Raw genomic sequence first — 27,922 nt, 5'->3', positions numbered from 1 at the left:
CAGATGGGGAGGTGGTGGGGAATGGCATTCTAGGCACAGGGAAGAGCGCATGCAGATGCGGAGGTGGGAGGGAGCAGGAAGGAGGCGCCTTGGGTGGGGGAGCAGGAGGGGTAGAGGGCAAGGGTCGGGCTCTGTGAGGTGGGCAGGCTGGCCATCCTGGGCCTGACTGGCTCCATCCTGGGGTGGGAGGGGTTGAGGGTGGTACTGGGCTCCTTGTTGGGGGGAGGTGGGCACGCTCTGGGCAGGAGCCTTGTGCTCCTCAAGGGTCAGGCTGGTGCTTCAAGGGCAGGAACAGGCAGGTTGGTCTCACGAAGGCTGGGGCTGGGGAGAAGCCCTACACCCACTCTTTGACCTTCAGCCTCATCCTTGGCAGACAGCTGGGCTTCCCACGCCACTGAGGCATTATGGTGAGTGCCTCTGGGCTCTTCCTGATCACTCAGGACCTCTATGAGGCAGCCTGACCACCCTGTCCCACCCACGGTAGAGCCACCACCTCCCTGCTGCCGCCTGGGTGACAATCGGACAGGGGGCCTGGGGGTGCCCAGGGATGGGCAGCAGCTCACCGTAGCCCTGCTCGTACTCTCGATGGCGCCGGCGGCGGCGGCGGTGGCGGCGGTGGTGGTGGCGGCGGTGGCGCTGGCGCTGGCGCTGGAGCCGGGCTTGCCTGTCCCTGCGGATGCTGCCCACGATGATGGTAATGCAGGAGAGGATGATGACCACGCCTATGACCGCGCTCGCCACCAGCACGGGGGACACGAGCAGGTGGCTGTGCTCCGAGCTCTCCGAGAACGTGGGATAGAAGTAACTGGTGCGGTTGTACCTAGCTACTGTGGACAGAGAGAGACACTGAACAGAGATCCTGCCCCACACCTTCCTCCTGCCTCCCTGCTGCCCTGCGAGTTATCCCTCCCTCGGTGTGCATGTTAAGTGACTCCAGTCGTGTCCAACTCTTTGCGACCCTACGGACCATAGCCCACCAGGCTCCTCTGTCTGTGGGATTTTCCAGGCTGGAAACTGGAGTGGGTGGCTGTGCCCTCCTCCAGGAGATTAGTGCCGCCTGGGAAGCCCTCATTCCTAAGTAAATGGAGGCTACTGTGGCCCATGGACTTTATCCTGACTGCTTCTGCTAGGGAGGAAGGGAGGAGTGCCTTGCCCACATCCTGCCCCCCACCCCCACATCTACAGGAGCCTCTACTAGTGAGGATTGACCTCTTCTCCTCTCCCTGAAGCCTCTGCCCTGGGAGCTCAGCCAACTCAAAGATAGGGAAAAAGGAAGCTCAGAGAGGGCAACGGACTTGCTCAAGGTCACACAGCAAATTAGTGGCAGAGCTGAGGCTTGAACCCAAGATCCAGTGCTAGACCAGGACTCTCCTCCACCAAGGCACGAGGTTGGAAGGTCAGTGTGACTTTGCCAAGGTCTTAGGAATGGATGGAGGATACTCGTGCATTGGAGTTTGAGGACAAACCATACTGGTCTCCTGCTTCGGGGGTGAATCCTACCCAGGGGACACCAGGGAAATCAGGCGGGCCTGGGCCTGCGGGCAGTAACTGACCCAGGCAAGTCAGGGGGCTGGATCTGATCAGGGAGGACTTCTCGGAGAAGGTGAAATTTGGAGGTATTTCAGGCAGGGGAAGAGCAAGGGCAAAGGTGCAGAGAGGTACGAAGGGGCTTCTAGGAAGGGGTGTGACATGGCAGGAGTATGGGAAGACGAAAGAACCTTGTCTAGGACCAACAGCTGGGTCCCTGAGAGCCCTACTAAAGGAAGCTTCTGGGAGCCATGATGGCTTTGTCCTCCCGATGGATAAGATGATGGAGCCCTGGGGGCTGGAGCACCAGGGAGGGGTTAGAATCAGCCAAGAGCATCCACGGGCCTCTGCCCAGGGAGAACCAGCACCTCATTAGTGAGTCTCTGTGACTGCTCCTTAATTCCCTCCCACTCAGCTGGGCTGGGGTGTGGATTTCCTCTTTTACAGATGTGTGAACTGATACTCAGGACTGGTAAGTGACAAGCCAACGGTCATTCTGTTACTCCGTGGTCAAGTCAAGCAAGAACTCAAGCCCAAACTTCCAAGTCCAGAGCTCACTGCACTCTGTGTCCCCATCCCTGGCATGCTGGTCCCACCTCCCCAGAGCGAGTGAGCCGCAGACACTCGGTGAGCCACAGGGGCAGGGCAAGCATTCCTGGGCCCTGTTCTGAAAGGGGTCCTTCTGTCTGCCCTCCCAGAGCCGAGGTCCTAGGCCCTGTTCTGCATCTGTCATGTATGATTATGCATGGTTTCCAGGGCTTGTGTCTGAGTGCCCTCTGTGTCCTCAAGCTCAGCCCTGGGTCCAAGTTCACCAAAGGTGCCCAAGGCATATATTGAATGGGTGGCTCCAGCCTTGAGACCAGATGAAGAAGTGGCAGGGAGGCCCTGAACTCCCTCGCGGGAATGAGGTCTCTGTCTTGGGTGTCTGAGGATACTGTACTGAGAATGCTGTAGGAGGGCCCTGTTCCCAGGTGAAGGCCTGGACTTAGGCAAATCAGAAGCTGGAAGCTCAGCTGTGGCCACCTGTTCCTTCTTATCCCTTTCTAGCACCATGTCCAAAAGCCTCTCCCACATTCAGCCCATGGCAGGGACAGGGAGGTGAAGCAGGAACTTGGGGTTGCTGCCTGAGCTGTGAAGATGCCCGGCCAGCAGTTCTGCCCATGCTGGTAGCTCTTGAAACCTACTGACATTCATTAGAAGCGGCTGGCTTGAAATCCTTACTTTCTGGGCCAGTATATCATCCTACCTGAGAGCCAAGCCTTTGCCTGCTGAAGTTCATTGTAAGCTGCTCTCCTGCAGGTGCCTTCACTGGGGAGAGGGAGAGACCCTTGGCTTTGGCTGGGCATGTGTGCTTCTTGACCCCGTGATATGAGAATGTCAGGGTATGTGAATTTCTGGGATTCTTTGGGGGCCAAACGCACACCACTGTTTTGAGAGCCCCTGCTATGTGTAGGCTCTGTTTAAAGAGCTCACTTCATCCCTGAAACTATGTTCTCCCCATTTTAGAGGTGAGGATACTGAGGCTCAAAAATATTAAATGACCCACCGCAATCATATAGCCAGTATACAGCTAATTGATAACCATTCTCTTTCTGTTTGGCCCAGGATCCAGCCTCAGCATCCTTTCCTTTTTTAAAACATCCTTTCCAACATAGCACTTCACACAGTGATTACCCTGGTCATGAAGCGAAGCTTGTGGCCACCGCTCATCTAGTCCACAGTGCTGCCACTTCTGAGCCAATGACCAGGCTTTGGCTTTTACTAGGTCTGAACCAGGGGCCACTCTGTTACCATATTCTCTCTAATAAAGCACAAGCCAACTGGCCATCCAACCAATGTCACCGTCTTCCCATCTACCATGTGGCCTCTCCCCTTAGAAGCCAATGGTAGGACTTGGGACTGTCAGAGACAGTCAGTCCTCCTTGGGGAGCATAGGAGCGTATGGAGTCCACACTCAACTGGTTCAGTATGTCCCAGCTGCTGCGATGGCTTGGGACACTCTGGCCACCCCATGATCCAAGGCAGATGGGCTACTTAGAAAGCTGGCCAAGGCAAGGTTGTGGGTTCCCAGAATAAAAACCTAGGGCAGGATGTGTGTGAGTGCGTGCCTGCCCTGCTCGGCATGCAGTACCTTCTGCCAAGGTGCCAGTCCCATGGGGTCACCTTGAAGATGACTTGCTGCCACCTGCTTCAGCTGCTAAGGGGAGCCTCACCCTCCTGGCAATGCTGGGCTCATTACCAGCCAGGCGTGGAGATGGCAACACCGCACCTGCATATGAAGCCAGTTTGGGCAGGCATCCGCCTGTATGGCTGGTGAGAAATTAATCTTCCAGTCACTGTGACCGGCGGAGGTAGGCGCTGCTTTAAATTATGAGGGAAATTCTTCCAATTTCCAAATGCAGGGTCCACTTCATCAACGAGATAAAAATGACTGCAGAAAAACGACATGATGCTAACACCCCTTCCCACCCCTTTGCCTCCATGTCCCCCATACCAGCTGCAACAAGGACAGAAAATGAGGCAAGCTTTGCCTCTAGCCTGATTTTCTTCCCAAGTAGCCTCTACAAAGGTGCTGATGACCAAGAGGAAATTGTACCCTGAGATGTGGCCCTTCCTCCACACACCAGCATGATGAGCTAACTTCTGCTGAGCACCTACTATGTGTCCTGCACCATGCTTGGTACTTTTCATGTACTAGTTCATTTAATTCTTATGATGGCCCATGATGGGAACTCCAATTAACAGGTAGAGAAACTGGGCCTCAGAGAGATTAAGTGATTTGTCCAATGTCACACAGCCCACAAAGAGGGACCCAAGTCAGTGGGCAGCCAAAGCCCTGTGCTCTTAGGCAAGATGCTAGTCTGTGGCTAACAGGCACTGTGAGATAGAACTCATGTTTTCAGGATCTTGCTAAAGTGAAAATTTCCTCTCCCTAAAATTGAGCTTTGCTTCCTCCTGACCACCTTATATGTAGCAACGTAGACCATGACCTAAGTCTTATTCAGGGTGAAAGTATATCAACAGCTAAACATTGCATGTCATGTTTAGCTAAACTAAGCCTTTAAACAGCTAAACATCCCTGGGTCAGGAAGATTCCCTGGAGAAGGAAATGGCAACCCACTCCAGTATTCTTGCCTGGAAAATCCCATGGACAGGGAAGCCTGGCAGGCTACAGTTCATGGTGTTGCAGAGTCAGACACGACTGAGCACATATATTGCTAAGTTTTGAGGGGCTGGCAGAGGTCCACTATTAAAATCTAGAAAAATCAAAAGACCGTTCTTGGGTTTCCCCTGGTGTCCAGTAGTTAAGACTCCATGCTCCCAATGCAGGGGCCCAGAATCCATCCCTGGTCAGGAACTAGATCCCAGATAACACAACTGAAGATTTCATGTGCGGCAACTAAGACCAAGCACATCTAAATTAGGTGAAAAGGCTGTCCTTTAATTCAAGGGCAAAGAGGAGACTTCCAGGGGCCTGGTCCAAGTGTTCTAGGGGCGCCTTCTGGCTGAAGAAAGGGATAGTGTATGTGTATGTTAGTCGCTCAGTCGTGGCTCTTTGCCACCTCTGTCCATGGAATTCTCCAGGAAAGAGTACTGGAGTGGGTTGCCATTTCCTTCTCCAAGGAATCTTCCCAAGAAAGGGATATATCATAAACACACGAAGGCTGCTGCCAGGCTCCACGTGAGCGTGGAGCGAGGGTGGAGCGGTGCATAGACCAAAGGGCATGCGTGGAGCGTGGAACGTGAGTGGGCGAGCGTGGGGCGTGCGTGGCGTGTAGGTGGAGCATGGGGCGTGCGTGGAGCGTGGGTGGAGCGTGGAGGAGGCCGAAGCCCCGGCTCCCGGGCTCTGAGTGGAGCCAGGCTCAACTGAAAGCTCTTGACGGTGAGCTGTTCCTGAGAGAGTTCCTCCGCCGCGCCAAGCTGAAGTCCTGTGAGCACGCCGCAGACACAGCCCTGGTGCTCTCCCGACGCTGCGCATGGGGTCCTGAGGCTCCTGTCGGGGCGGGGATGGTGCCTGGGTCCGTGGGCCGCCGCCGGGCCAGGCAGAAGCCAGCGCTTGCGCCTTCGGACTTCTGCTTCAGACTGTGACTGGGAACCACTGGTGAGTCAGGCCCTCAGTGACCCCGGCTTGGGGTTGGGGCCGGGTCTGGCGCTTGCCTCCTCTCTGTGTGAAAACATGGCCACTCCCATTTACAGGACACTGAATCTTGGTGGGTTGAAGTTTGTCCACCTGGTTTTGTGGCAGAGCTGGGATTTGAACCCGGGTGTGTCTAATACTGCATGAACTTGTGGCCCAAGGCAGAGGCGGAGTTGGGAGAACTGGGCTACATTCCTGGTTCTGCCACTTACTCTCTGTGTGACCTTGGGCATGTTCTCTGCCTTCTCTGGACCTGCTCACTGTTTGTCTGAAAGATGTTTATTCTTGGATCCTGAATCGTTCTTCCTGAAGGGTGGGTAAAGGAGTAGGGAGGAGGTGGGAGCCCGGTGAATGCAATGGGGGAGGCAGTGAGATCAGAAGATTGCTCTTTGCAGCCTGAAGCCACCTAGGACCACTGGTAAAGGAAGGGCACCGAGGCACCGAAGGTGCTGAGCCACCGTCTTTAGTTCTCCAGTCCTGCCCTTATCTTCAGAGATGCTGGCTGGAGGAAGAAGGGGGCTGCGGACAGAGATCTGACTGATGGTCCCCATCACAGAAAATTCTGAACGCATTTGTCACGGGTCCGCTTCCCTAAGTCTGGCCTCAGCAGTGCACTTCTTCTCCACTGCTGGAGCCACCAGGGTGAGGCTGTGAAGTCATTGGATAAAATCTGGGGAAGACGATTCAGGCTCAGTCTTTTCTTTGCTCACCAATGGCTGGTCCCAGCCTCCCAGCTGGGACTAGGGTAGGGGGACACGGCAGGGCAGGCTCACTACACGTGGGCACTTCTGAGTCCTGTCCCCTTCTTTTTGGGGGCAACTTCCCAGCCCACTTGTCACCTGTCGATACCTATCCTCTTGTCACCAGAAGACTGTGATGGAGAGAGATTAGGGCACTGGGGGCAGGTCAAAAACATCCACATAGGGGCCGGGTCTTGCAGGATGAACCAGCAGAACAAGAGCCAGGGAGGGAGGAAGGGGCCTGGGCAGGAGTACAGAAGGGTGAGGTCACAGAAGAGCTCAGGGAAGGAGGTGCTGCTGGGGTGAGGCTGTGGGCTGCCACGTGAACACTGGGATTATGAGGCTGGGGAAATGGCTGCTTGGTGTTCAGGATTCTTCTTACAATGGAAATGTACCTCTGCAAGATGTCAAGGCCCTGACAGGTTTTACTTCACTGTCTGAGGCATTACAAGTAGGGCAGGTTATAGTGGAAACTGAGGATTAGAATGTGAAGTCATCCACCCCTCCATTAATTCACTCAACCAACCGATTATCCACCCTCCCATGTATTTATGTACCTAGGCATCTACTCAGGATCCACTTGATCATCCATGCATCCATCCATATATCAATCATCCATCCACCCACCAGTCCTCACTAAGTGCTTCTCTGCCTGGATACATGCGAGGTGCTAGGAACATGTATGTGAGTCAGCTAAAATGAACCTCTCAAACTGTAGAAAGCACAAATACCCCAGTGCTCAGGGGGAAAGTCTTGGTAGATCATGGAGTTCTCTGCTCTCATGTTATGCAGAGTAGCCCTGCTTCTCTCTGTTTATACATCAGAGTTAATAGGAGAGTGCTCCACTGCCATGTTTAAGAACTTTAGCCACTGCATTAAAATATAACTGGGAAAATAAAAGTGACCACCCACAGGCCGTTCATGACTCTATAAATATAAGATGAAAATGATTTATTCCACTATTAAGATAGATTCTGCCACTTAAATAAACTCACCAAAATTAACTCACATGTACTTTTATGTATCCAAACTCCATAGCTTACCATCCTGTCATCATTCACTAAGGTTTTATCTCCAGTTTGATGAACAATTTATTTGTTGGCTGGAGAACTCACAGACCACTTTTCCCTGTTTCTGCAGAGGAAGTGGTGAACTGGCTGACATTACAAAATCCAACCACAGCGGAATGAGACTTTCAACTTGAACCCACACCACCAATCTCTCATTTTCTTGCTAGAGTCATCGGTGGCCTTGAACTCATTGTCTCTACTCTTCCACCATCACCTAGAGTTGGCTTTTCGGCTGTTTTCCGCGGAGGACACAGGCTTTTATAACACCAGCAGTCACTGTGCCTGCTTGATGTGTAGGAAATAGGGGCACTGTGTGGGGAAGCAGCTGGATGGCAGCTGGGGGCTGGCTTGGCCCACCCATCAGCTGGGGCATTAGCTGTCACATCCCCATCTGCATTGTGCTGTGCTTAGTCGTGTCCGACTCTTTGCGACCCCATGGACTATAGCCCACCAGGCTCCTCTATCCATGGGATTCTCCAGGCAAGAATACTGGAGTGGGTTGCCATTTCTCTCTCCCTCATTTGCATTATGAGCCTCAAAATCATGGCTTCAGAAAATGACCATTTACTACAATTTGGTCTTTCCAGGAAGTTCATGAATAATTAATTGATACATAAAATGTTAAATTCATGAATGCTTCAAATTATCATCAACTGTCCCCCAAGCTGGGCCAGCCTAGAGATGTGTTCTTGGGCCACAATGGCTGAGCCCCCACCCCAAGTACTATCATCATTCTTAGTTTTGTTCTGGCCTTTTGCTTTTGTGGGTTCTGATTCTGGAACATATCACGGGACTTTGTCCCCTGCTCCACTGAAGTTCCCTCAACTAGAATTATAAGGGCATGTGGGAAGCCACCAGGGCAGCAGTGTATTAAAAATAATACAGTATGAGGAGAAAAGACCTATTCCAGGAATGCAAGAATGGTTTAAGACCACGAAATCTATTAACGTAACATGTCACTTCAAGAGGTAGAATGAGAGAAACTACTAGACCAGGCAAAGATACGTACTTCTTGGCCACATTAGATACGAATGATCTCAAATGCTGACAGCATCACACTGAACCATGGAGCTTTGGAGTAGTTTCTCAGCGTGTAGCTCATGGAACATAGATTTCTAAAAACATGGAGTGTTTGTGGAGAAGTCCTGAATCCCCTCAGTCCCCAAGGTTGCTCTGCAGCCCTGAGCTGGGGCACCCCAGCCCTAGTCCTAATGCCTTTTATTCACCAGCATTCAGTGTCTGAGGTGAATGGCCCTAGTGTCCTCTGGGAGAAGGGTCACTCCTCAGCCATCTTCCTCAGGGCAGTGGTGGTGTGGGGGGAAACCCCAGAGCTCCTCCACCAAAGCTGACATGCATCTGGTCCTCGGACCTTGCCAAGTCAGAGAGTCCTGGGTTCAGATCTTGGCCCTGCCTCTTGCAGGTGGTCTCTGGGAAGTTTACCCCTCTGAGCTTCTAGCACTTCAATTGCAAAATGGGAACAGCAATTTCTTTGAGCTAATTAAAGCACACTGCTTAGCAGGATGCTTGGAACACAGTAGGTGCTCAATATTTGACAATTAAACCTTAAAATCTTAACAAAACATTCCCTAGACATAGTGCTAAATATGAAAGGCAAACGGTAGAGCTTCAATAGGAAGACACTGTAGAACATCTTTATGATCTTGAATTTCTTAAACAGGATACAAAGGTATTAATACTGACTGAAACAATGGGTAAGTTGTACTATATTAAAATAAAGATCTTTGGTGGGAGTTTGGGCTTCAAGGTGGGCAAGGGGCATGGGGACTGAGATGTGAACAGGATCAAGGACATGGCTAGAGCAAGGGGAAGATTTTGAAAGAGTTTCTAAATAATTTGTAACCTGCCCTGGGACACTGGTGAATGCTTCTCAGGGAGGAACCTGTCTGTACAGGTGCCTGGAACCAGATAATAGATCCCAAGACATAGAAGGCTCCTCTTCACATTCTTATGGGAGTCTCCATTTTTGCATAATTAGCTCTTTCACTCTAATACTCAAGAGAGTAGCCACACTGTCACTTACAGGAGTTCAGTGTCAAACAGTAGTAACTGAGTATAATGCTTCTTGTGATGATAGAGGAAAACTCATTTGGAAACCTTGGTCTCATGTTCAATGAGGGGACCTAAAACAGCCTTTCTTCAAGTCAGTGATAAGTAAAAAGCCCCACAGGATTCCTTTTCAGTTCGAAAATGCAAGTCCTTGCAGCAGCTGACAGGGAATGTGCGATATGTACCCGGGCTGTCTTTTGATGGTGACTCATGTCGCCAGTGTCTTTGCCACCTCTGATTACCTGTGTTTCAGTATTAGTGTCGCTTTAGTACTTTCAATCCTGTAAAGATTTTTGCAGTGGAAGTATAACTCTTGATTACCTACTAAACTTGGAAACACTTTAGTTTCTTACCTACTAAACATGATCTTCATTCATTTTTTATGATATGTTTTTGCATTCTCCTCTTCTCTAAATCAAAGCCAGTGTTGAACAAAGGGATGATGCCGTGCATGTCTTTCTCCTCTTGTGTGTGTTCCATGGGCGCGCCCTCCCCATGGCTCTTGTAATAAGACTATGGTGTATAGCTGGGCCTTTCATTCTTGAGCACTTAAAAATAAATGGCACTGCAGGAGAAGTGCTGGCTGTGCTAGGATTGAGCAGAAATTGATTTTGAAACGATAGGTAAACATTTGTTAAATCAGACACTGAATTTCAGCCACTGTGGTGGTTGAGCTGTTTAGTTTATTGTTTTTAATGCTCAGTGTAATTCCTATTTTAAAAGAATTTAAGGAACACTCCATAGGTTTCTGAATATATGGACTTGGAAATTCCATACTGGCTGGGAATTTGATAGTTATGTTGTCCTAGATAATTGGATTTTACGCTTAGTAGATATGGCAGTGTGCTAGCATTGCTCAGGTGTAATTGATCATTGTGCTGTCTGGCAAGGATAATGTGAGAGCCGTGCCCCAGTGTGACTGTTCTTATTGTTTAGAGAGTGTTGGTGACTTACTGTGCAAGTATATAGCCATGTGTACTGAAATTGTCCTTAAACTGTTGGGATCACAGTCATTATTTTAGTTTTAGAGGTACTTTTGTATCTTGGAAAAAATAAGAAAGAAATTTAAAAGTTTAAGTTATTTCACAAGCAGTCTCTTTAAATTTCATTTAGCCTAACACCTAAAATTTCAATAATAGACAAAAACTCTTTAATAAGACTGCCATCCAACTTAAAAGGTGCCCACCTTGGCTTTTACATTTATAAAAATGTATTATTTGAAGTGCATCAGCAGGATCCTCTGCTCCTAAGAAGTCCAAGAGGGTATCCCCTAACTGTATGCTCCATATCATTTTATTTTCTGTAAATTTTAAAGTTAAATACCAATAAAGCAAACAGTTATATATAAGACTTGATAAATACTCTCTATATAAAAATTTGAGAATATCTTTGAATGCAAAGACATGGTTATAAGAGTCAAAAAATCTTCCAGGGACGTCCCTGGCGGTCCAGTGGACTTTACCTTCCAATGCTGGGGGGTGCAGGTTTGACCCTGGTTGGGCAGCTAAGATCCCACATGCTTCTCAGCCAAAAACACTAAACATAAAACAGAAGTAATATAGGAACAGATTCAATAAAGACTTAAAAAATGGCCTGTGTTAAAAAAAGTCTTAAAAAAATAAAGCACTCCACAAAGAGGAAGAAGATTTTTGCAATAATATATCCAACACAGGTCTGGTATTCAGAATATATAAAGACTGCCTAGAAATTAATACTAAAAAGACCCAATTAAAAAAAAAGTGGGCCAAAGGCTTAAATAATCACTTCACAAAAGAGGATATCCAGGGTGCTAGTACACTGTACTTAATAACTAGAGAAATTCAAAGGAAAACCACCAGGTGATATTTCTACTATTTTCCAGAATGGCTGAAGTGAAAAAATTCAGAGCAAGCACTGGTGAGGATGGAGGGCAATTAGAACTCATATATTGATGACAGGAGAGTGGACTGGTACTGCCTTTCTGGAAAACTGTTTAGCCCTATCTATTAAAGCCAAACATATGGATGTCCTATAACCCAGAAATTCCACTCCTGGGCAGAACGAATCCTCCAACAGAAATGCGTCAATATGTTCACATACTAGAACAGTGCTGTCCAATATGGTAGTCACTAGCCACACGTAGCTGCTTAAATTAATGAAAATTAAATTAAAAATTCAATTCCTCAAAATTGGAGATGATTCAAAGAAACTGAAAGATGTCCCATGCTCCTAGATTGGAAGAAATAATATCATTAAAATGCCGTAGTATCCAGAGCAATCTATAGATTTAGTGTATTCCATACCAAAATAGCCATGATATTTTTTGTAGAACTAGAACAAATAAACCTAATATTTATATGGGACCACAAAAGACCCTAAATTGCCAAAACAGTCCTGAGGAGAAAGAACAAAGCCGGCAGTGCACACAGTACTATGTATAAGACAGATAACTGAAGGGACCTACTGTATAGCACAAGGAACTGCTGAGTGTTCTGGGATAATCTATATGAGAAAAGGCTCTGAAGAAGGATGAATGTATGTGTATAATTGAATCGCTTTACACCTGAGACTAACAGAACATTGTAAACCAACTATACTCCAGTAAATACAGAACAAAGCTGGAAGTATAACTCTGCCAAATTCAGACTATCCTACAAAGTTATAGTAAGCAAAGTAGTATGGTATTGGGACAAAAACAGATACATAGATCCATGAAACAGAATAGAGAACCTAGAAGTAAACCCCTGCACCTATGGTCAATTAATCTACAACAAAGGAGGCAAGAATATACAAAGGAGAAGAGACAGTCTCTTCAACAAGTGGTGCTGGGAAAACTAGATAGTTTCTTGTAAAACAATGAGATTAGAATATTCCTTCACACCATATACAAAAATAAACTTTAAAAGAGTTTAAAGATCTAAAGGTAAGACCTGAAACCATAAAACTCCCGGAAGAGAACACAGGCAGAACACTTTTTGACATAAATTGTAGCAATATTTCCTTGGCTCAGTCTCCTAAAGCAAAAGAAATAAAAGCAAAAATAAATAAATGGGACCTAATTAAACTTAAAAGCTTTTGTACAGCAAAAGAAACCATCAACAAAACGAAAAAACAGCCTACATAATGGGAGAAAACATTTTCAAATGATGAGCCCAACAAGAGATTACTGTTCAAAATATATAAACAGCTCACACTGCTCAAAAAAAAAAAAAAAAAAAAAAAATCGAAAAATGGTCAGAAGACTTGAATAGACATTTATCCAAAGAAGACATACACATGGCTAACAGGCACATGAAAAGATGCTCCACATTGCTAATTATTAGAGAAATGCAAATCAAAACCACAATGAAGTATCACCTCACACTTGTCAGAATGGCTGTCATCAAAAGGAAACTCAAATAACTAATATTGGAGAGGATTTGGAGAAAAGGAACTCTAGTTCAGTGCGGGTGGGCATGTAAATTGGTGCAGGCACTGTGGAAGACAGTATGGAGAGTCCTTAAGAAACTACAAATAAAACTACCATATGATCCAGCAAAAAAACCACAAATAAAACTACCATATGATTCCACTTCTAGGTATATATCTGACGAAAATGAAAACACTAATTATAAGAGATACATGCACCCCAAAGACCCCATGGACTATATACTCCATGGATTTCTCTAGGCCAGAATAGCCTTTCCCTTCTCCAGGGGATCTTCCCAACCCAGGTATTGAACCCAGGTCTTCCACATTGCAGGCAGATTGTTTACCAGCTGAGCCACAAGGGAAGCCCAAGAATACTGGAGTGGGTAGCCTATCCTTTCTCCAGTGGATCTTCCCAACTCAGGAATCAAACTGGGGTCTCCTGCATTGCAAGCAGCTTCTTTACCAAATGAGCTATCAGGGAAGCTCCCCAATGTTCACAGCAGCACTACTCACTATTACCAAGATATGGAAGCAACCCAAACAACCCATCAACAAACAGTTGGATTAAAAGGTGTGACTCCATATATATTCCATATATATATATATTGAATGGAATACAAAAGGAATGAAATAATGCCACTTGTAGCAACATGGGTGGGACCTATAGAATATTATTCTTAGTGAAATAAGACAAGGAAGCCAAATACTATATGAAGTCACTTATATGTAGAATCTTAAAAATGATACAAAGGAATGTATATACAAAACAGAAACAGACTCACAGATATAGAGAACAAACTTGTGGTTACCAAAGGGGAGAAGGAAGGAACAAATTAGGGATGTGGGATTAATAGATACAAACCACCGTACATAAGATAGATCAGCAACAAGGATATACTGTATAACACAGGGAATTGTACCCATTATCTTGTAATAACCTATAATAGAGTATAAACTGCAAAAATGCTGAGTTAGTATGCTGTACACCTGAAACTACCTGTATTGTAAATCAGCTGTACTTCAGTTAAAAAATTTAGTCTTCAGTTGCACTAGCCACATTTCAAGGGCTCAGTGGCTGCAAGTGGCTAGTGGCTATCATATTGGGCAGTGAAGATGTAGAACATTTCATTATTGCGGAAAGCTCTGTTGGACAGCATTCTACTAGAACGTTCACTATTCATCGCCTCAACCTGAAGAGTACTCAGATGTCCACTAAAGTAGAATGGATAAGTTATTTGTGGTATATTGACACAACGGAATATTACACAGTCCATTGTGTCAGTGTACACAATGTGATGAGAATAAGTGATCTACATTTATACACAATACTGTCATTGAATCTCATGACAGAATATTGAGCACAAGAAGCCAGACCAAAGGAGAATATCCTGTATGATTCCAAACATATAAAGGTCAAAACCTAGAAAAGCTAATTTATAGTGACAGGTGTCAAGACAGTGGTTGAGCTGGGCATGGCGCAGGGGCTGGAAGGGCACATGGCCAGAGCTGTGGGCTGCAGCTCATGATGTATTTCTCGATCTGAGTGTGCTGCGTTTGTGGATTCAGCTGTACACTAATGATCTGTGCGTATTTCTGTATGTGTGTTTTATACAGTGGTGTGCTGGCAAACCAGCTTTTCAGGAAAAAAAATTCCTGATTTGTAGTGTTGTTTGCCAATTTCTACGGTGTAAAACTCCCATCATGATGGATTTCAGGCTGGCTACCAATGATTAAATGGGTCATTAATCTCCTGAATATTTAGCTACTCACTCTTGTGAGCTGGTATTTCTCCACTACACAAACAGACAAACAAAAAAACTAACCCTATAGAATCCCCATAAAAAGGACTCCTCAGTTCAGTTCATTTCTCACTTCAGATATTTAGAGGTCCTCCTGAAGACTTGAGGCCCAGAGAACAAGGACTGAGCAGGCAAAAGGGGAAGGTTTTGTTGGCCTGACTGTCCACTGCCTCCATTTTAGACTGAGGGGGCACCAGGTTCTAACAGCCTTTGTCCTTTTAAAGACTAGCTTGGTAAGCCAGTCCTGGTATTACCATTCCCTGATGGACAGGGAGGCCTGGCGTGCTGCAATTCATGGGGTCACAAAGAGTCGGACACGACTGAGCGACTGAACTGAACTATGATTGGCTTAGGGGTGGACATGCAACTAAATACTGGCCAGTAAGACATGAGGGTGGTCTTCTGGGAACTTCATGCTGGGGAACTTCTGGGAAAAGTTGTGTCACTGCCTGGGTTGATGTTGGCCATCTTACAATGGAGCCATCTTACAATGGCCACCTTACAGTGGAGCAAGAAGATGGAAAGAACATGGGTCCTCAGTGATGTTCATCTCTGACCACTGAAACTGAGGCCCTACAGCTGCTCCATCTCAGGATTTCCCTCCCCATGTGGAAATAAGGTCTTCATTTTTTTTTTTTTTTAAAGACATGGCTTGGATCATAGTTATGCTCTTTTTCTTTGTCTTCCCTGAGGACAGAGGAGAGCAGGCTCCTTGTGGAAAGAGCGCTTCATGTGGAGTCATGCTGGGAGCATCAGTGTTTCAGCTGCAAACACGCTAGGCGACCTGGTCCGGTCCCCAGTATGCATCCCAGTTTCTGCATCTCTAGTGAGAGGCAGTTGGGGTAGAGTCTCCGGGTAAGTCCCGTAGGGTCAGCAGAGGATCTCTTACATCCAGTCTAGAAGGTAGAGAGAACCCATTTTCTTGCATTGTCTCATTATGTGCCTGTGATGGGGTCTGATGAAAGGCTGGCACCTGGCTAGCCCCTGATGAGAGCCTGTCAGATGAAGTATGGCCCAGTATGCCATGCTGTGTCTGCATGCCCAGTTGGTAACGGAGAGGGAAGACGTGATCTCCCCTTGGAACAGTCTTGGGAGGACCCTGCAGGGAAGACCCTGCAGGAAGACCTCCTCTCACTGTGGGATAGAGGAGCCAGAGGAGAAGGATAGAACAAACCCTTCTTGACTGACTGTGTGCTCACTACACTCTCAATCACCCTGGAAAGTGGGTCTCATGATCTCATTTCATAGCTGAATAACAGAGGCTTGGATGATTTAAATACATTTGCTTCAGTGGTTTTTGAACCTGTATCATTCAGCTCTTGCTGTTTTTACTGTAATTGGCTATATCTCTAGCCCTAGCCCCATTCCTAGGGGAGACAAGTATTATCTGGGGGCTGAAGGGCCTGGTGGATGGGCAGAGGAAAGCTCTGGAATGACTCTTTTTCAAACAAGGCCTGGAGGTCACCTACAGATATGGAGTCCAGGTGGGAAGAGGGAGCAGCCCTTAGAAGCTGATGAAACCAGGGCTAATAGAGGACATGGTACTTTAAATGCAGAGAGAAGCAGATAGAAGGAACTCTAGGAGGTGAAAATGTATCAGGCTATCAGAGGGACTGGTGTGGCCAGTGCCCTGAGCTTGGGCCTGGAAGTTTCTGCTTTCAGATGCTGCCACCTCCTCTAGCGGTCCCTGGGCCCACAGGGCATGTGACTTCTCTCTTGGGGCCTCTCTCTCCTGACTGGGAAGCACGTGCTCTGCACACTTCTGTGGTGATGTCACAGAGGGTGACCAGCCTTTCCTAATCATCCTAGGCATGGCTCCAGATACAGGAGGGTGGCTAATGTAGTGTAGTCCTTGGCAGAGAAATGGCAGTGTCCTTACTCATTCCTGTTTGCAGGTAAATCCTCCCCAGTGTACTTGGCTTTGGGGCGCCGTGGGTGACAACTCCAGGGATCATGCTTGCTTGGCAAGATTTCTAGATACAGAAACCAACTTAAGGCTCAGTCTCTAGATCCTTCCGTTTCCCACACTCCCAGGGTTGTGGCAGAATAGGCTGGAGTGGGGCAAGAGGGTGGCAGAGAGGTCAGTTAGGAGGGCAGAACAGTGGTCCAGGTGATGACAATGGTGTCCTTGGTCCTGGGGCTTAGTGGTGGGGATGGCAAGATGGAGTCAGATTTCAAAGTGAAACTGTTAGGATTTTCAGATTAATTGGTTTGGAGTAGATGAGAAAGGAGAGCAGTAGAAACTCAGAAAGTGTGGGGCTTGAGTACATGGAAGAAGTGAGCTGCCATTAACTGAGATGGGGAAGATGATGGGTAGCTTGGGTGGGGGACTAGAAGTCAAGATTTAAGGTTTTGACTTGTTCCATCTGAGATGCTCTGTAGACACCTGAGTGGACATCTGAGTGAAGATACGGGGTGGACAGTTGAATATATGAGTCTGGAGTTCAGGGAGAGTCTGGAGCTGGAGACGTAAATTTTGGGACTGACAGTGTATGGAAATGTCTCGGTACCATGAGGTGGATGAGGTCACCCTGAGAGCCCACTGCCAGGGGAGGGGGAGATACAAAAACTCTGCCAGCTGGGAGTGCTCTGCAAAGGCTGGGGTAGTGCTGCTGTTACCAGTACTATATTAAGCGCTCAAGCTGAGGCTGATGCCCTCTTGTCAAGGACTCTAATATTAATATAAAATGATTGTGCACTTAAAACTGAGATTAGCTGTCAGATGCTGAGCACTTGCTACTGTCAGACTCTGGGATCGACCAGAGAACTCAGAGGAGGGGTAGCCAGGATATTCATGGGGCCACAGAGTGGACTTTCCATTTAAGGGCTGGGGGTTCAGGAGCTAGCTTTCAAGTTCTTCCTTCTGTTGACAGTGAAGTCTCTCAGGGATAATACACAGTAAGCAGAGCAGAAAACAATATCTGGTCCACACCTCGGGTTCATCTCCAGAGTCCCAATCTCTCTCCATTTTCACCAATCTGTTGCCAAAGACTTGGGTCATGTTAAGCATTGTAGAGAGAGGGTGGTCAAAAGGCTATGACTTTCAAGTTTCTCAAGCATCTTCTCAGTGTCTGGCACCAAGCTAGATTCTCCTTGTGGCATGTCAAATGTGGGCATCAAACCAAAAGGCTATTATGACTGTTTACATTTTACAGATGAGCAGATTGAGGTTTCTAGATGTGAAGAAGCTTGCTCTAGATCTCACAGCTGGCAAGTGTCAATGCTATGTTGTCCTTGAACCCAAGCATTGTTGACCACATCACACAACTCTGAGGGAGGCCCAAGCCCACCCAGAGGCTTTTCCAGGCTATGATTCCTTCTGGCCTGCTGGCAGCCTGTGAACTTAGCAGAGACAAGCCCCATCCAATTCCCCTGTGGACCAGTGGTTGCTACCCTCTACTCTTAGCCCTGCTTCGCTGCATGCTCAGTCTCCCCTGGGGCCCCAAAGCCCCTCCTCCCCAAGGTCTGTCCCTTGAGGCCACCCCCACTTCACAGCCTAGGAAGCTCTGTGGAGCTGCGATGTGATGTGCTCGTGGTGAAGTAGTTACAAAGCATCTGTTCTTGAAGCCTGGATCCTGGGGGAATCCTGGGCTGCCCTTCCCAGCTGGGGCCAGATGGAGGAGGCTCCCACGCGCCCAGCCTCTCCGAGGAGCCGTGCTGGTCCTTCTTACTCAGTGCCTAAGGCTGGAAATGGCTCACAGGCCTGCACTTGCAGGGAAGAGACCAGATTTCCCTCCTGCAGCCTTGTAGCCAAATCCCTCAGGGCTTCCCCTCTCCTGTTCTTGCCTCCTCTTCCTGCCTTAGTTTTTCCATCTGCCTAACTGAGAGGGAGGGACGTGGAGGTTTGTTGGGGCTGTCTCTGTGAGAGGCTGAGATGAGCTAAGATCCTTGCGATGTAACAGGGGTTGGGGGAGCCCAGGATGTGGGCAGGGCCTGGGAGAAGTCGGCCCCGCCTGGTCTGATCCAGGGCTGCCCAGCTCCTGAGAGACCAGTGGATGGTCCCACTTCACCTGGTGTCCAGAGCTGTGGATGCCAGCCAGACCTGTGCCCACTGCCCTGCCCCAGGTTCACATTCCCTGTTGACTCTCCCTGACTTCCCTGAACTCTTAACTCCTAGCAGCCAGGTCTTGCTAGGGAAACTTTGGTGCTTGTTTTTCCTTCTGGTGACTTTCCTCTTTGCCCCTCTCAATTGGCAGGATGTAAGGGTGTGGAAACCCAAACAGGAACAAGCTATGGTTCCTGTTCTAAGTTTTCCAGATTTCAGTGGGCTTTGGCATCTTCACATGTACCAAGCAAGATAATTTTGTGAGCCAAGACGGTTCAAGCGATTCCCTATTAGGCGTCTAAATTCACAGAGCAGGAGAGGAGGTGCTAAAAGAGAGTGTGTGTGTCTGTGGCCAGATGATGAAGCCTGACTTCCGGCCTTGCCCCTCAGTGTTCCCAGGCCAGGTGAATCAGGGCATCAGGGGCTCTTGTGGTTCTGCATCCCTCCTGAAAACCACCTGAGGGCCTCTGGTCCGTAAGCTCAGGAGGCCAACCATGAGGAGTCTGCTTCACTCTGTTTGTTCGCTTGTCTGGTTCCATGAATATCTACTGAGGCAGCAATTTCCAGGATGGGGTCTGAGGAGGGAGTTGGACGGGGGTGGGGAAGTCAGGAGAGAGATCTGTTGACCTACTTTGGAGACCCCAGGGTCTCCCTGGGCAGCTGGTAGTGATGCAGGTGTTGGAGGGAAACTGAGGGTCACTTGGAGGGCTGGTGGTGATGGTGGTACCCTAAACCAAGACAGCAAAATCAAGCAAGCTGGCATGGAGGGGAGGGCAAGGAGTTCAGAGTGGGACGGGCTATACTTGAGCAGTGGAGGTGGGGCTTCCCAGGGGAGCCAGACAGTGGAAGGCAGAAGGAATCAGCTCAGGCAGAAACCGGAGTGGAAGAGAGTCGTGGGAACTGCTGGCCTATAGGCTGCAGTTGAGAGAAGAGTGAGGATGAAATGGTCTGGGGTGTACAGGGCGAAAAGGCCAGGGGGGTTGGAGTCCTGGGGGACCCAGCATCCCCGGGCAGGTGTGAGAAGAATGCACCCTCCTCTTGCACCAAAGGAGACCATGAATGGATGATCAGAGCCCAGAGAGCCAGAGGGGCTGGAGGAAAACCCCAGGGTTCAAAGTCCAGAACCCGGTGGAGGAGCCACCAGCAGAGTTGATGTGACCAACAGGGTCAGATGCAGCTGAGAACTGAAAACTCTGGGATGGACTTAGTGACACAGCCGCTGATGTCATATTGGGGTGAGGGCGCAGGAGCCAGGTTGAAGCAGACGAGGGGTGCTGAAAGGGAGGATGGTGAGCACTTCTTAGCTCAGAAAAAAAGTAAAGAGTCTGACTGGACACTGTGAGGAGAAGAGAAGAATCCTGCAGAGAAGAGACGATAGAGGAAGAGGTGGGCCTGGATACCCTCATGGGACCTGGCCTGGGACCTCTTTCTTTAAGTGAAATCTGAACAGACCCCCAACCCAGAGATGTAAGCAGAGCTGCTCTGGCTGAAGCAGAGGGTGGTGGGGCATCTGGGTTCTGCCCACCTGGTCTCCTCTCACCCTCCAAGGAGCCTCACAGCTGCTCTGAGCTCCTGGAACCCACTGGCTTCAGATAACTGCTTCATTTTAGAGATGAGGATGGGCTGGCTAGAGCCACGGAGAGAGTCTGGTGGCAGAGTCAGGAGCTTCAGCTTCTCCCCCTCCAGGGCCTCATCCACAGTGTTGGACTGCATTTATTCATTCAGCAAACATTTACTGAGTGCCTACTGCCTGCCAGGCACTGAGCCTGTGTGGGGAGAGGGGGATTCAGAGAAGCTCAGTAACTGCTCCTGACCAGCCCAGGATACCCGTGACCACACCCTGGAGTCCTCAGGAGCTGCTCGCACAGAGCCTTGTCCTGGGGTGATGTCCCCTGTTAGTGCAGACGGCAGGGCTCCAAAGGGCCTGGCTCAACCCCGGAAGGTTCTGGAAAGTCCTCCACACTCAGCAGCCCCAGCCTTCTGCACTGCCAGCTGCTCCTGGGGGTGACAACACAACCACCCAGACCCTCTGTGGGGCAGGTGTCCCTGGGCTCTTACCTGCTCCCATGGCAGCCTTCTCACCTGGCCTGAGGCTTTGATAGCTGATCATTCCACAACAGCAGACATGGTGGTAACAGTAACAGTAATTTACTGAGCTTGTCCTATGTATCAGAAAGCTTATTGCTCTTGACCTATGCCCTCCTCGGTACCCATGGCAGCCAGCAGCCAGGCTGCGCTCTCCTGCCTCCTGAAAACCAATCCCTGCACAGTGAACGCACTGCCACCTTACCCCCCTGGCACGCCTGGCGTGGTCGCTCCCGGACAGGATAGGCCAGCTCTCCCTACCTCCACTACAGCAGCCCCTTGATGCTTGCAGAGTTGACAGTTGGCGATTTGACTCTCTGCAGGAGAGGTTCCCCAACCCTAGGAGGTAGGACATGTAACCAGTGGTACAGATTTGAACAGACACTGGTGAGCAGGGTGAGGGAAGTTGACAGGTAGACAGGGAGCCTCAGCTGGGGGCCCCGATCTCACACAGACTCACAGTCCCAACCTCACCAGGGAGAAGGGATGGGGAGGTTATGCACATCCTCCAAAAATGCAGCAAATGAAGGTGGCTTGGAGGGGGCTCAGGGGACATCATGGGAGGAAGCAGGTGGCTGCCAGGGAGAGAGGCAACTCTGGGGTCAGGGTGGCAGCATGAGTCATGAAGGCAGGGTTGACGATGAGTAGGGGAGTAAGCCACAGGGGCTGCAGCCTTGAGCCCCAGGGTATACCTGATTGAGTCCATCGTCTAGATGCATGGGCATCAGGGAGCCATGAGAAGAATGTTACAGGCAAAATCATCTAGTGGCTTCATTAGATGAAAAAATGAATTATTAATAGCAAACAAGGGACTGCCTGGTGAGGCTGCTCTAGGAAGGGTTTCCTCAGACACTGAACCCCAAGGAGTGTGTTCTGTGAAGCACCCATCTCATGAGACATTCCTTGTTGTCAGATAAGTTTGGGTAGACCCCTGGGCTTTCTCTTTCCTATGGAGCCTCACTACACAGCACCACCTTAAAGGCTCTGAAGAGTCCAGCAAAACTGACTTGACTTATGTCACTCAGCATTTCCCACACTCATTTGACTATGGAATTTAAAAAAAAGTAACCTCATTAATATCCCTTGGAAGAACCCTGACCCACACTCTGGGAAGTACTGATATGGAGGGACTGGCAAGGTGAGACATCTCTTGCAGATGGTCAGGGGTCTTCTGTGTTGCCCTCCCCCATCCGTCATATCACATCGAACCCCAATCAGACCCCTGGAGCTCTTTGGCCAAACATCCTAAAAACATTCTCTGCATCCTGACTCTGCCATGCTGGCCCCGGTCCATGGAAGGAGGTGGGGAGGAGACTTACAGGGGCAGGGGCGTTTGAAGGACATGTAATCCTTGGAGCAGAATAGTGGAGCCAGCCTGCCCACGTGTAGAGCTCTGACTTCTTGCAGAGAAGGACCCTCCGCTCACCTGCAGAGACACAAACAGGCAGGTGATGGGGGCGCCCACATGGCACCTGCTGACCCTGCAGGCTGGGGGCTTGTGTACCCTGGGCTGTCAACCTCTGGGGAGAGGATTGTGACTTTGATAGTCCTAGTCCGTGGGGGCGGGGGTGTGCTGGGGGGCTCTGGGCTGTGGAGTATGAGGGTTCCAGGGCAGAGGTGGCACAAATGTGTGCTGGCATCTCAGTGGTCAGTGGAAGGGGGCGAATATCTCTCCTGGGTTGACCTCTGAGAATCCTGTAACTGTTAGGGCTGAAAAGACCCTTACAGATCAGCTCAATGTCCTCATTTCACAGAAGGGGAAAGTGAGACCTGGAGAAAGCGAGAAACTAGTTCAAAGTCCCACAGCTGGCTCTGGAAGGGTATTCATAGATGCCTAGCTCAAACATTATTATTATCATCATTATCATCACAACAGTTTTAAGAGAAAGATGCTTTTTTCATTCTTATTTTATAAATAAGGCAGTTGAGGCTCAGGGAGGTTATGAAGCTTTCCAGGGTCACACAACTTCTAATTACAGGATGGGACTGGAACCCAGGTTTGTGTGACTCCAAAGCCCACACTGTAAGCCAGCACACTTCCTTAGAAGGTGCCTACTAGATTAAATTACCAATTCATAAATAAAGAGCTAGAGATTACAGTTTTCTCTTTACCAACACCCACCCCCACACACACACCCCCACGTGAATATTCAGGTGTCAAGATGTCCGTGCAGTAAAAGACTGCCACATCACTCTAGTACCTGTTTGCAATGGAGGAAACATTTTCAGAAAGTAATTCATCCTCTCATGCTGCTGGAGATCTGAGCTGATTCAGTCTCTCCTGGTAGGTCCCCAAGTGATAGGAGGCCATGGGAATATTAGGGAGTTAGAGTTCTTATTTCCTAGGGAGTGTGGTCACTCGACTTGGGAGAAACCAAACCATGCCTTTGGATGGATGTGGAGCCCAGCAGGCACTTGCAAGGGAAGCTGCCGGTCGCAAGCCAATGGGCAGAGTGCCTGGCCCCTCTACATCCCAGGGGGAGCAGGCTTCCCTGATCCCGGGGATGATATCATTGTGGACAGAGCTTTTCCGTAAGAGGCAGTTCCAAAGGTTCCCACTTTTGTCTTCTCCAGGGATCCTTTTTATTATATATATGTATATATCCTCTAAATGGGTCCCATGTTTTGATGGAGCCAGTTGGCCAAACTATACTAAGAATTCATTTTTTTTACTTAGTAAACAAACATCTATCTTTGGAGAGCCCAAGCTCAGAAATCCAGTTCCTGAGTGCTAATATTGACTCTCCCACTTCCTGGCAGTGTAGCTTTGGGCAAAGCACTTCACCTTTCTGAACTTCAGTGTCTTCCTGGGGAAAGCAGAGTAAGAACACTTTACCTGCCGTGAGGACTGGGTTTATGTACAGACAGTCCCTGGCATGAGGTATGTGGCTGCAAAATGTTCATTCTGCTGCCTGAGGCGGGTGGGAGGGAGTGGCCATCACTGCTGCTGACCTCGGAATCCCTCTCCAGGTGACTTCTTCCAGCTCAGCCTGTCCTGGTGTGAACCCCATGCTGGCCTGACACCCACTCCCAGTCCCCATAGAAACCAAGTCAAGAGTTCTGATGGGGGAAGTGAAGGTAGATGTGATCTCCCCAGGCCTCTAGAACTGGCATGGCAGGCTGCTTGGGGAACTGTGATTTCACACCAGAAAATTCACAGAGCATCTCAGGGCCTGGGATCTGTGCTTTCTAAAAATACATGTGTGTACGTGTGTCTGTGTTCGTTTCTGTGGGTGTGCACTGTGGCTGCGTGTGAGTTGGGAGGAGGATACAGTGCTCTGACAGGTCATCTCTTGTGCCACTTCCAGAGAGGCAAAATGGATCAGGTCATTTGCTGAAATGTCTTTGGTAGCTCCCAGTACCCTCGGGAAAATGCCCAAGCTTCTGCCCCAGCCTCCACAGGTGCAGCCTCCATTTCCCTTTCTAGTGAGCTGGCATAGAGTAGGCAGTTAGTAAATGCACAACGAATGTATACATCCTATATGGCTATCCTGTATGATGTCACAAAGGGTGCTGACTACCCCCAATGCTTCAAGAAATCGTCCCCAAGGTCACACTTCTATTAGAGGCCCCCTGTACCCCCCCTTTCCTCTCACTGGGCATTGTGATTCTGAGATTAAGATGGGTTTTCGCAGGGCACGGGGAGGTGGGAGATGAACTCCCAGGGCAGGGGCCACAAAGAATCCCTGCATCACATATGGTTTTCCATGGTCAGTTTGGGTGGGTGGTGGAGATTGTGTAAGTTCCCAGGTGGCTAGGAGATTGGCAGGGGGCTAGCAGGTTTGGCCACCGGTCAAGTAGACATTTCCCTAAATGGAGATAATCTGGGCACTCAAGCTTTCAGGGTGGCTCCTGTTCACTAGGCGCCTCCATGTGCCAGTTAATATCACCGAAATTACAGCAACAGGTCTCCTGAAGTAGGTAACATTTTCATATTGCAAATAAGAAAAACTCATAGGCTCGTGACATAACCCACCCAAAGTCACAGAGAAGAGATGGAGAGAGAGAAATGCAGAGAGGGACCTTGTTACCTCGCGGTTACTGCCAGGGACACCCCACACCACAGATCTGACACCCAGGTCACGTCTTCCCTCTCGCCCGTCTCACTCAGCGCCCAGCATCTGAGACGAGGCGCGTCCCTGCCTGTGACTCATCTCCGACTGGATTGCGGGCAGGCGGGCGGCCGGCAGACTGCAGTTTTCCAGGTTCTGAAGTGGCCGAATGGTGGGCGGCAAGTCCACGTCACTCCCACTTCGCTTCGCGTCTCTGCTCCCAGAATCCCTCCGCTCCGTGGCTCACCGTGACACTCCGATCTCGATCAGTGAGCCTGTGGTTAAGGGGACCGGCTCCGTATCCCGGGCAGAAGCAGCCGGGTAACTGCGCGAGACAGGATGGTTCGCGCATGCGCAGCAGAGGCAGCCATACTGGAGGGTTGCGTTTCACAAGGGTCCGTGGTGAAGTGGGCAGGGCCGCACAGTGGCTGGCGTGGGGGATGGGCCACGTCTTTGCGATGCGTGCTCAAACCACTGGATCGCAAAACAAATCCCCATTTTACACAGAAAGGAGTCTCAGAAATGAGGGAGGCTGGTCTTGAAGTGTGAGAACCAGCTGATGGTCCCTCTAACGGCGAAAAAAATCCCATGGCAAGTGCAGATAGATGTCATTACAGGTAATACCTCAGAGCTAACTGTGGTTTGGTGGTCCGCGAGATTCCAGACCACCACAGTAAAGCGAGTCATTCAGGTTTTTTTGGTGTCCCAGTGCATATCAAAATTAGGTTTACATTATCCTGCACTCTATGAAGGTTGCAGTAGCCGTTTGTGTAAAATACAGTGTACATACCTTACTTTAAAAATACGTTATTGCTAAACAATGGTAACCATCCTTTGAGCCGTCAGTGAGTGGTAATCTTACTGTGATGTATGCTCACTCAGTGGTGTCTGACTGTTTGCAACAGGGATTGTAGCTCGCCAGGCTCCTTTGTCTATGGAATCTTCCAGGCAAGAATACTGGAGTGGGTTGCCATTTCCTCCTCCAGGGCATCTTCCCCACCCAGAGATCGAATCCATGTCCTTTGTGTCTCCTGCGTTGGCTGACAGATTCTTTACCACTGCGCCATCTGGGAAGCCCCTTATTGCAATAGCAACATCAAAAACCACTGATCACAGGTCACTATAGCAAATATAACAACAAGAAAAAATTTTTGAAATGTGAGAATTACCAAAATGTGACACAAGAGACATGAAGTGAGCGAATGCAGTTGGGAAAATGGCGCTGACAGACTTGCTTGGTTCAAGACTGTCCCAAACCTTCAGTTGGTAAAAATAAGCAATATCTGTGAAGAGCCATAAAACAAGGTGTGCCTGTAAACATTTGTCATGTGATCAAATGAAGACAGAGATGAACTCAGGAGCGGAGGACAAAAAGAGTGAGAGGATGATAGCAGAGAGGCTGGCAGAGGACACACAGATTTGCAAGCAAGTCACTTGGTACTGATTTTAGGAAAGGGATCCAGGATGTTTGGCAGCCGCGGCAGCAAAGAGGCCTTCTGCCCCCATGCAGCATCTGGCCACATGTGTGCTATCCTGGGTTGGTCAGGAAATGCCTGGAGCTTACTGGGTCTCCGTGTTGCCTTAGTTTACCTGGAGCAGCGCTCTGTTGGATCAGTTGCTGTCCCCACTGCCACCAGCGCCCAACCTCTAAGAATGGATTTACTAACTACGTAAACCAGTCCATTTGCAAACCAGCAAGTAGGTCATGACCAAGGATGTAGAAGAAGACTCATTCAAGGCCTAGACAACACCAGTAAGGATAGAAAAACATCATTACAGCAGCGACCCCAGTGTCCAATAACAGAGGACAGGCTGAGAAAATTTTGGCATATGCTTATAATGGAATATTATATAGCCATAGAGTAATGTTTTAAAGAAATTTTAATAATGTAAAGACTTTCACTTTAATGTCAATGGTGGGGGGATGTCACCAAGTAAGCTGGTTATATAACTCTGCTGACAACATGATCCCTTATTTTCTAAGGAAAAAAATGAGAGAAAATATTCACACACAGAAAAAGATGAAAAGGAAATAGACTGAAGTATCCAGTCATGTGGGTATCCACACTCTGGGCAGTGGTGGGATTGAGGAGGCTTGTTATGTTCTTTTGTTTTTTACAAATGATTTTCCATAACAAAATAAAGAGTAAGTGAATAAATCAGTGATAGTTAACTCATTGGAAATTTTAAATGCTAATTTAATTGCCTTTGAGCCTGCCATTTGTTGTTGCAAAGATTAACAAAAATTAACTTGTCTTTCAACTTACTGATAAGGAGCTTTATTAACATGTTAGGAAAGTAATCTCCAACTGGTTTTAACCTTCATCACATTTTCCCTGGCACTTGAGCAGGTCCTATTTGCCAGAATTTTGAGGGAAGTTTCTGCCATGAACCTTAAGGTTTTATTTTCAGGCAAGCTATACACTTGGCAAAAATAATAACAATAATAGACCTTATGTTTGTAAAACACTTTATAATTTGCAAAGCATATGAAGTGCTGGTTGTTGCTTTTGTCTCTGGGGATATGAGAGTTAGCAAATGGTTAAAAGTCCCTGCTGTTGGGGAGTTTACATTATATGGATGAGGGCAGACAATAAACAGATGAATAAGATGTATAAATGTTGGGGGTGATAGGGCTATGGAGAAAAATGGAGAGGAAGGATAGGGAATAAGTGGGGGACGCTGCTCTTTTAAATCAGTTTGATACTGTTTGAATAGAAAAACATGAAGGTGTCTCAAAAAATTGCCCATGGGCAATTAACACAGATGTCCAATGATTGGAGATACCCATGGAGGAAACATTCCATCTAACATATCATCTAAAATACAGTGTGCTAATTATCAATTTTACCAACTCATAAAATTATGATGAGTCATAGTGATGTTTTAAGTTTCCTATACCTAGCAAAGTTAGTTCTTAACCTTTCTAAGCCTCAGTGTTCTCATCTGTAAAATAAGGACAATTATAGTACGTAGATCAGAGGGCTATTGTCAGAATCCAAAGAAAAA

At 48.4% G+C, this 27,922-nt stretch overlaps 2 protein-coding genes across 3 annotated transcripts in view; one reads left to right on the top strand and one right to left on the bottom strand.

Moving 5' to 3' along the window:
• The window catches only part of BEAN1 (brain expressed associated with NEDD4 1), a 29,860-nt gene extending 7,596 nt beyond the window's left edge, over nucleotides 1–22,264 (bottom strand). Inside the window, exons 1-2 of one of the 2 annotated variants that reach the window (XM_015475817.3) lie at nucleotides 22,181–22,264; nucleotides 564–827 (exon numbers count right to left, since the gene is read on the bottom strand). In XM_015475817.3, coding sequence (XP_015331303.1) covers nucleotides 564–827; nucleotides 22,181–22,205 — 289 coding nt within the window. In that variant the 5' untranslated portion in view covers nucleotides 22,206–22,264. The remainder of the gene's footprint in view (nucleotides 1–563; nucleotides 828–22,180) is intronic. The other variant, XM_024978972.2, reaches the window with a different exon arrangement.
• TK2 (thymidine kinase 2) overlaps nucleotides 1–27,072 on the top strand; it is a 75,244-nt gene extending 48,172 nt beyond the window's left edge. Inside the window, exon 9 of the mRNA XM_024978966.2 lies at nucleotides 1,975–27,072. The gene's annotated coding sequence lies outside the window, so the exon portion shown is untranslated. The remainder of the gene's footprint in view (nucleotides 1–1,974) is intronic.
• Nucleotides 27,073–27,922: the final 850 nt, after the last annotated feature.

Source organism: Bos taurus, chromosome 18 (assembly GCF_002263795.3).
Source record: "Bos taurus isolate L1 Dominette 01449 registration number 42190680 breed Hereford chromosome 18, ARS-UCD2.0, whole genome shotgun sequence".
Classification (NCBI taxonomy): domain Eukaryota; kingdom Metazoa; phylum Chordata; class Mammalia; order Artiodactyla; family Bovidae; genus Bos; species Bos taurus.
Note: the sequence above shows the minus strand (reverse complement) of the source record. Positions and strands in the feature narration are given on the sequence as shown.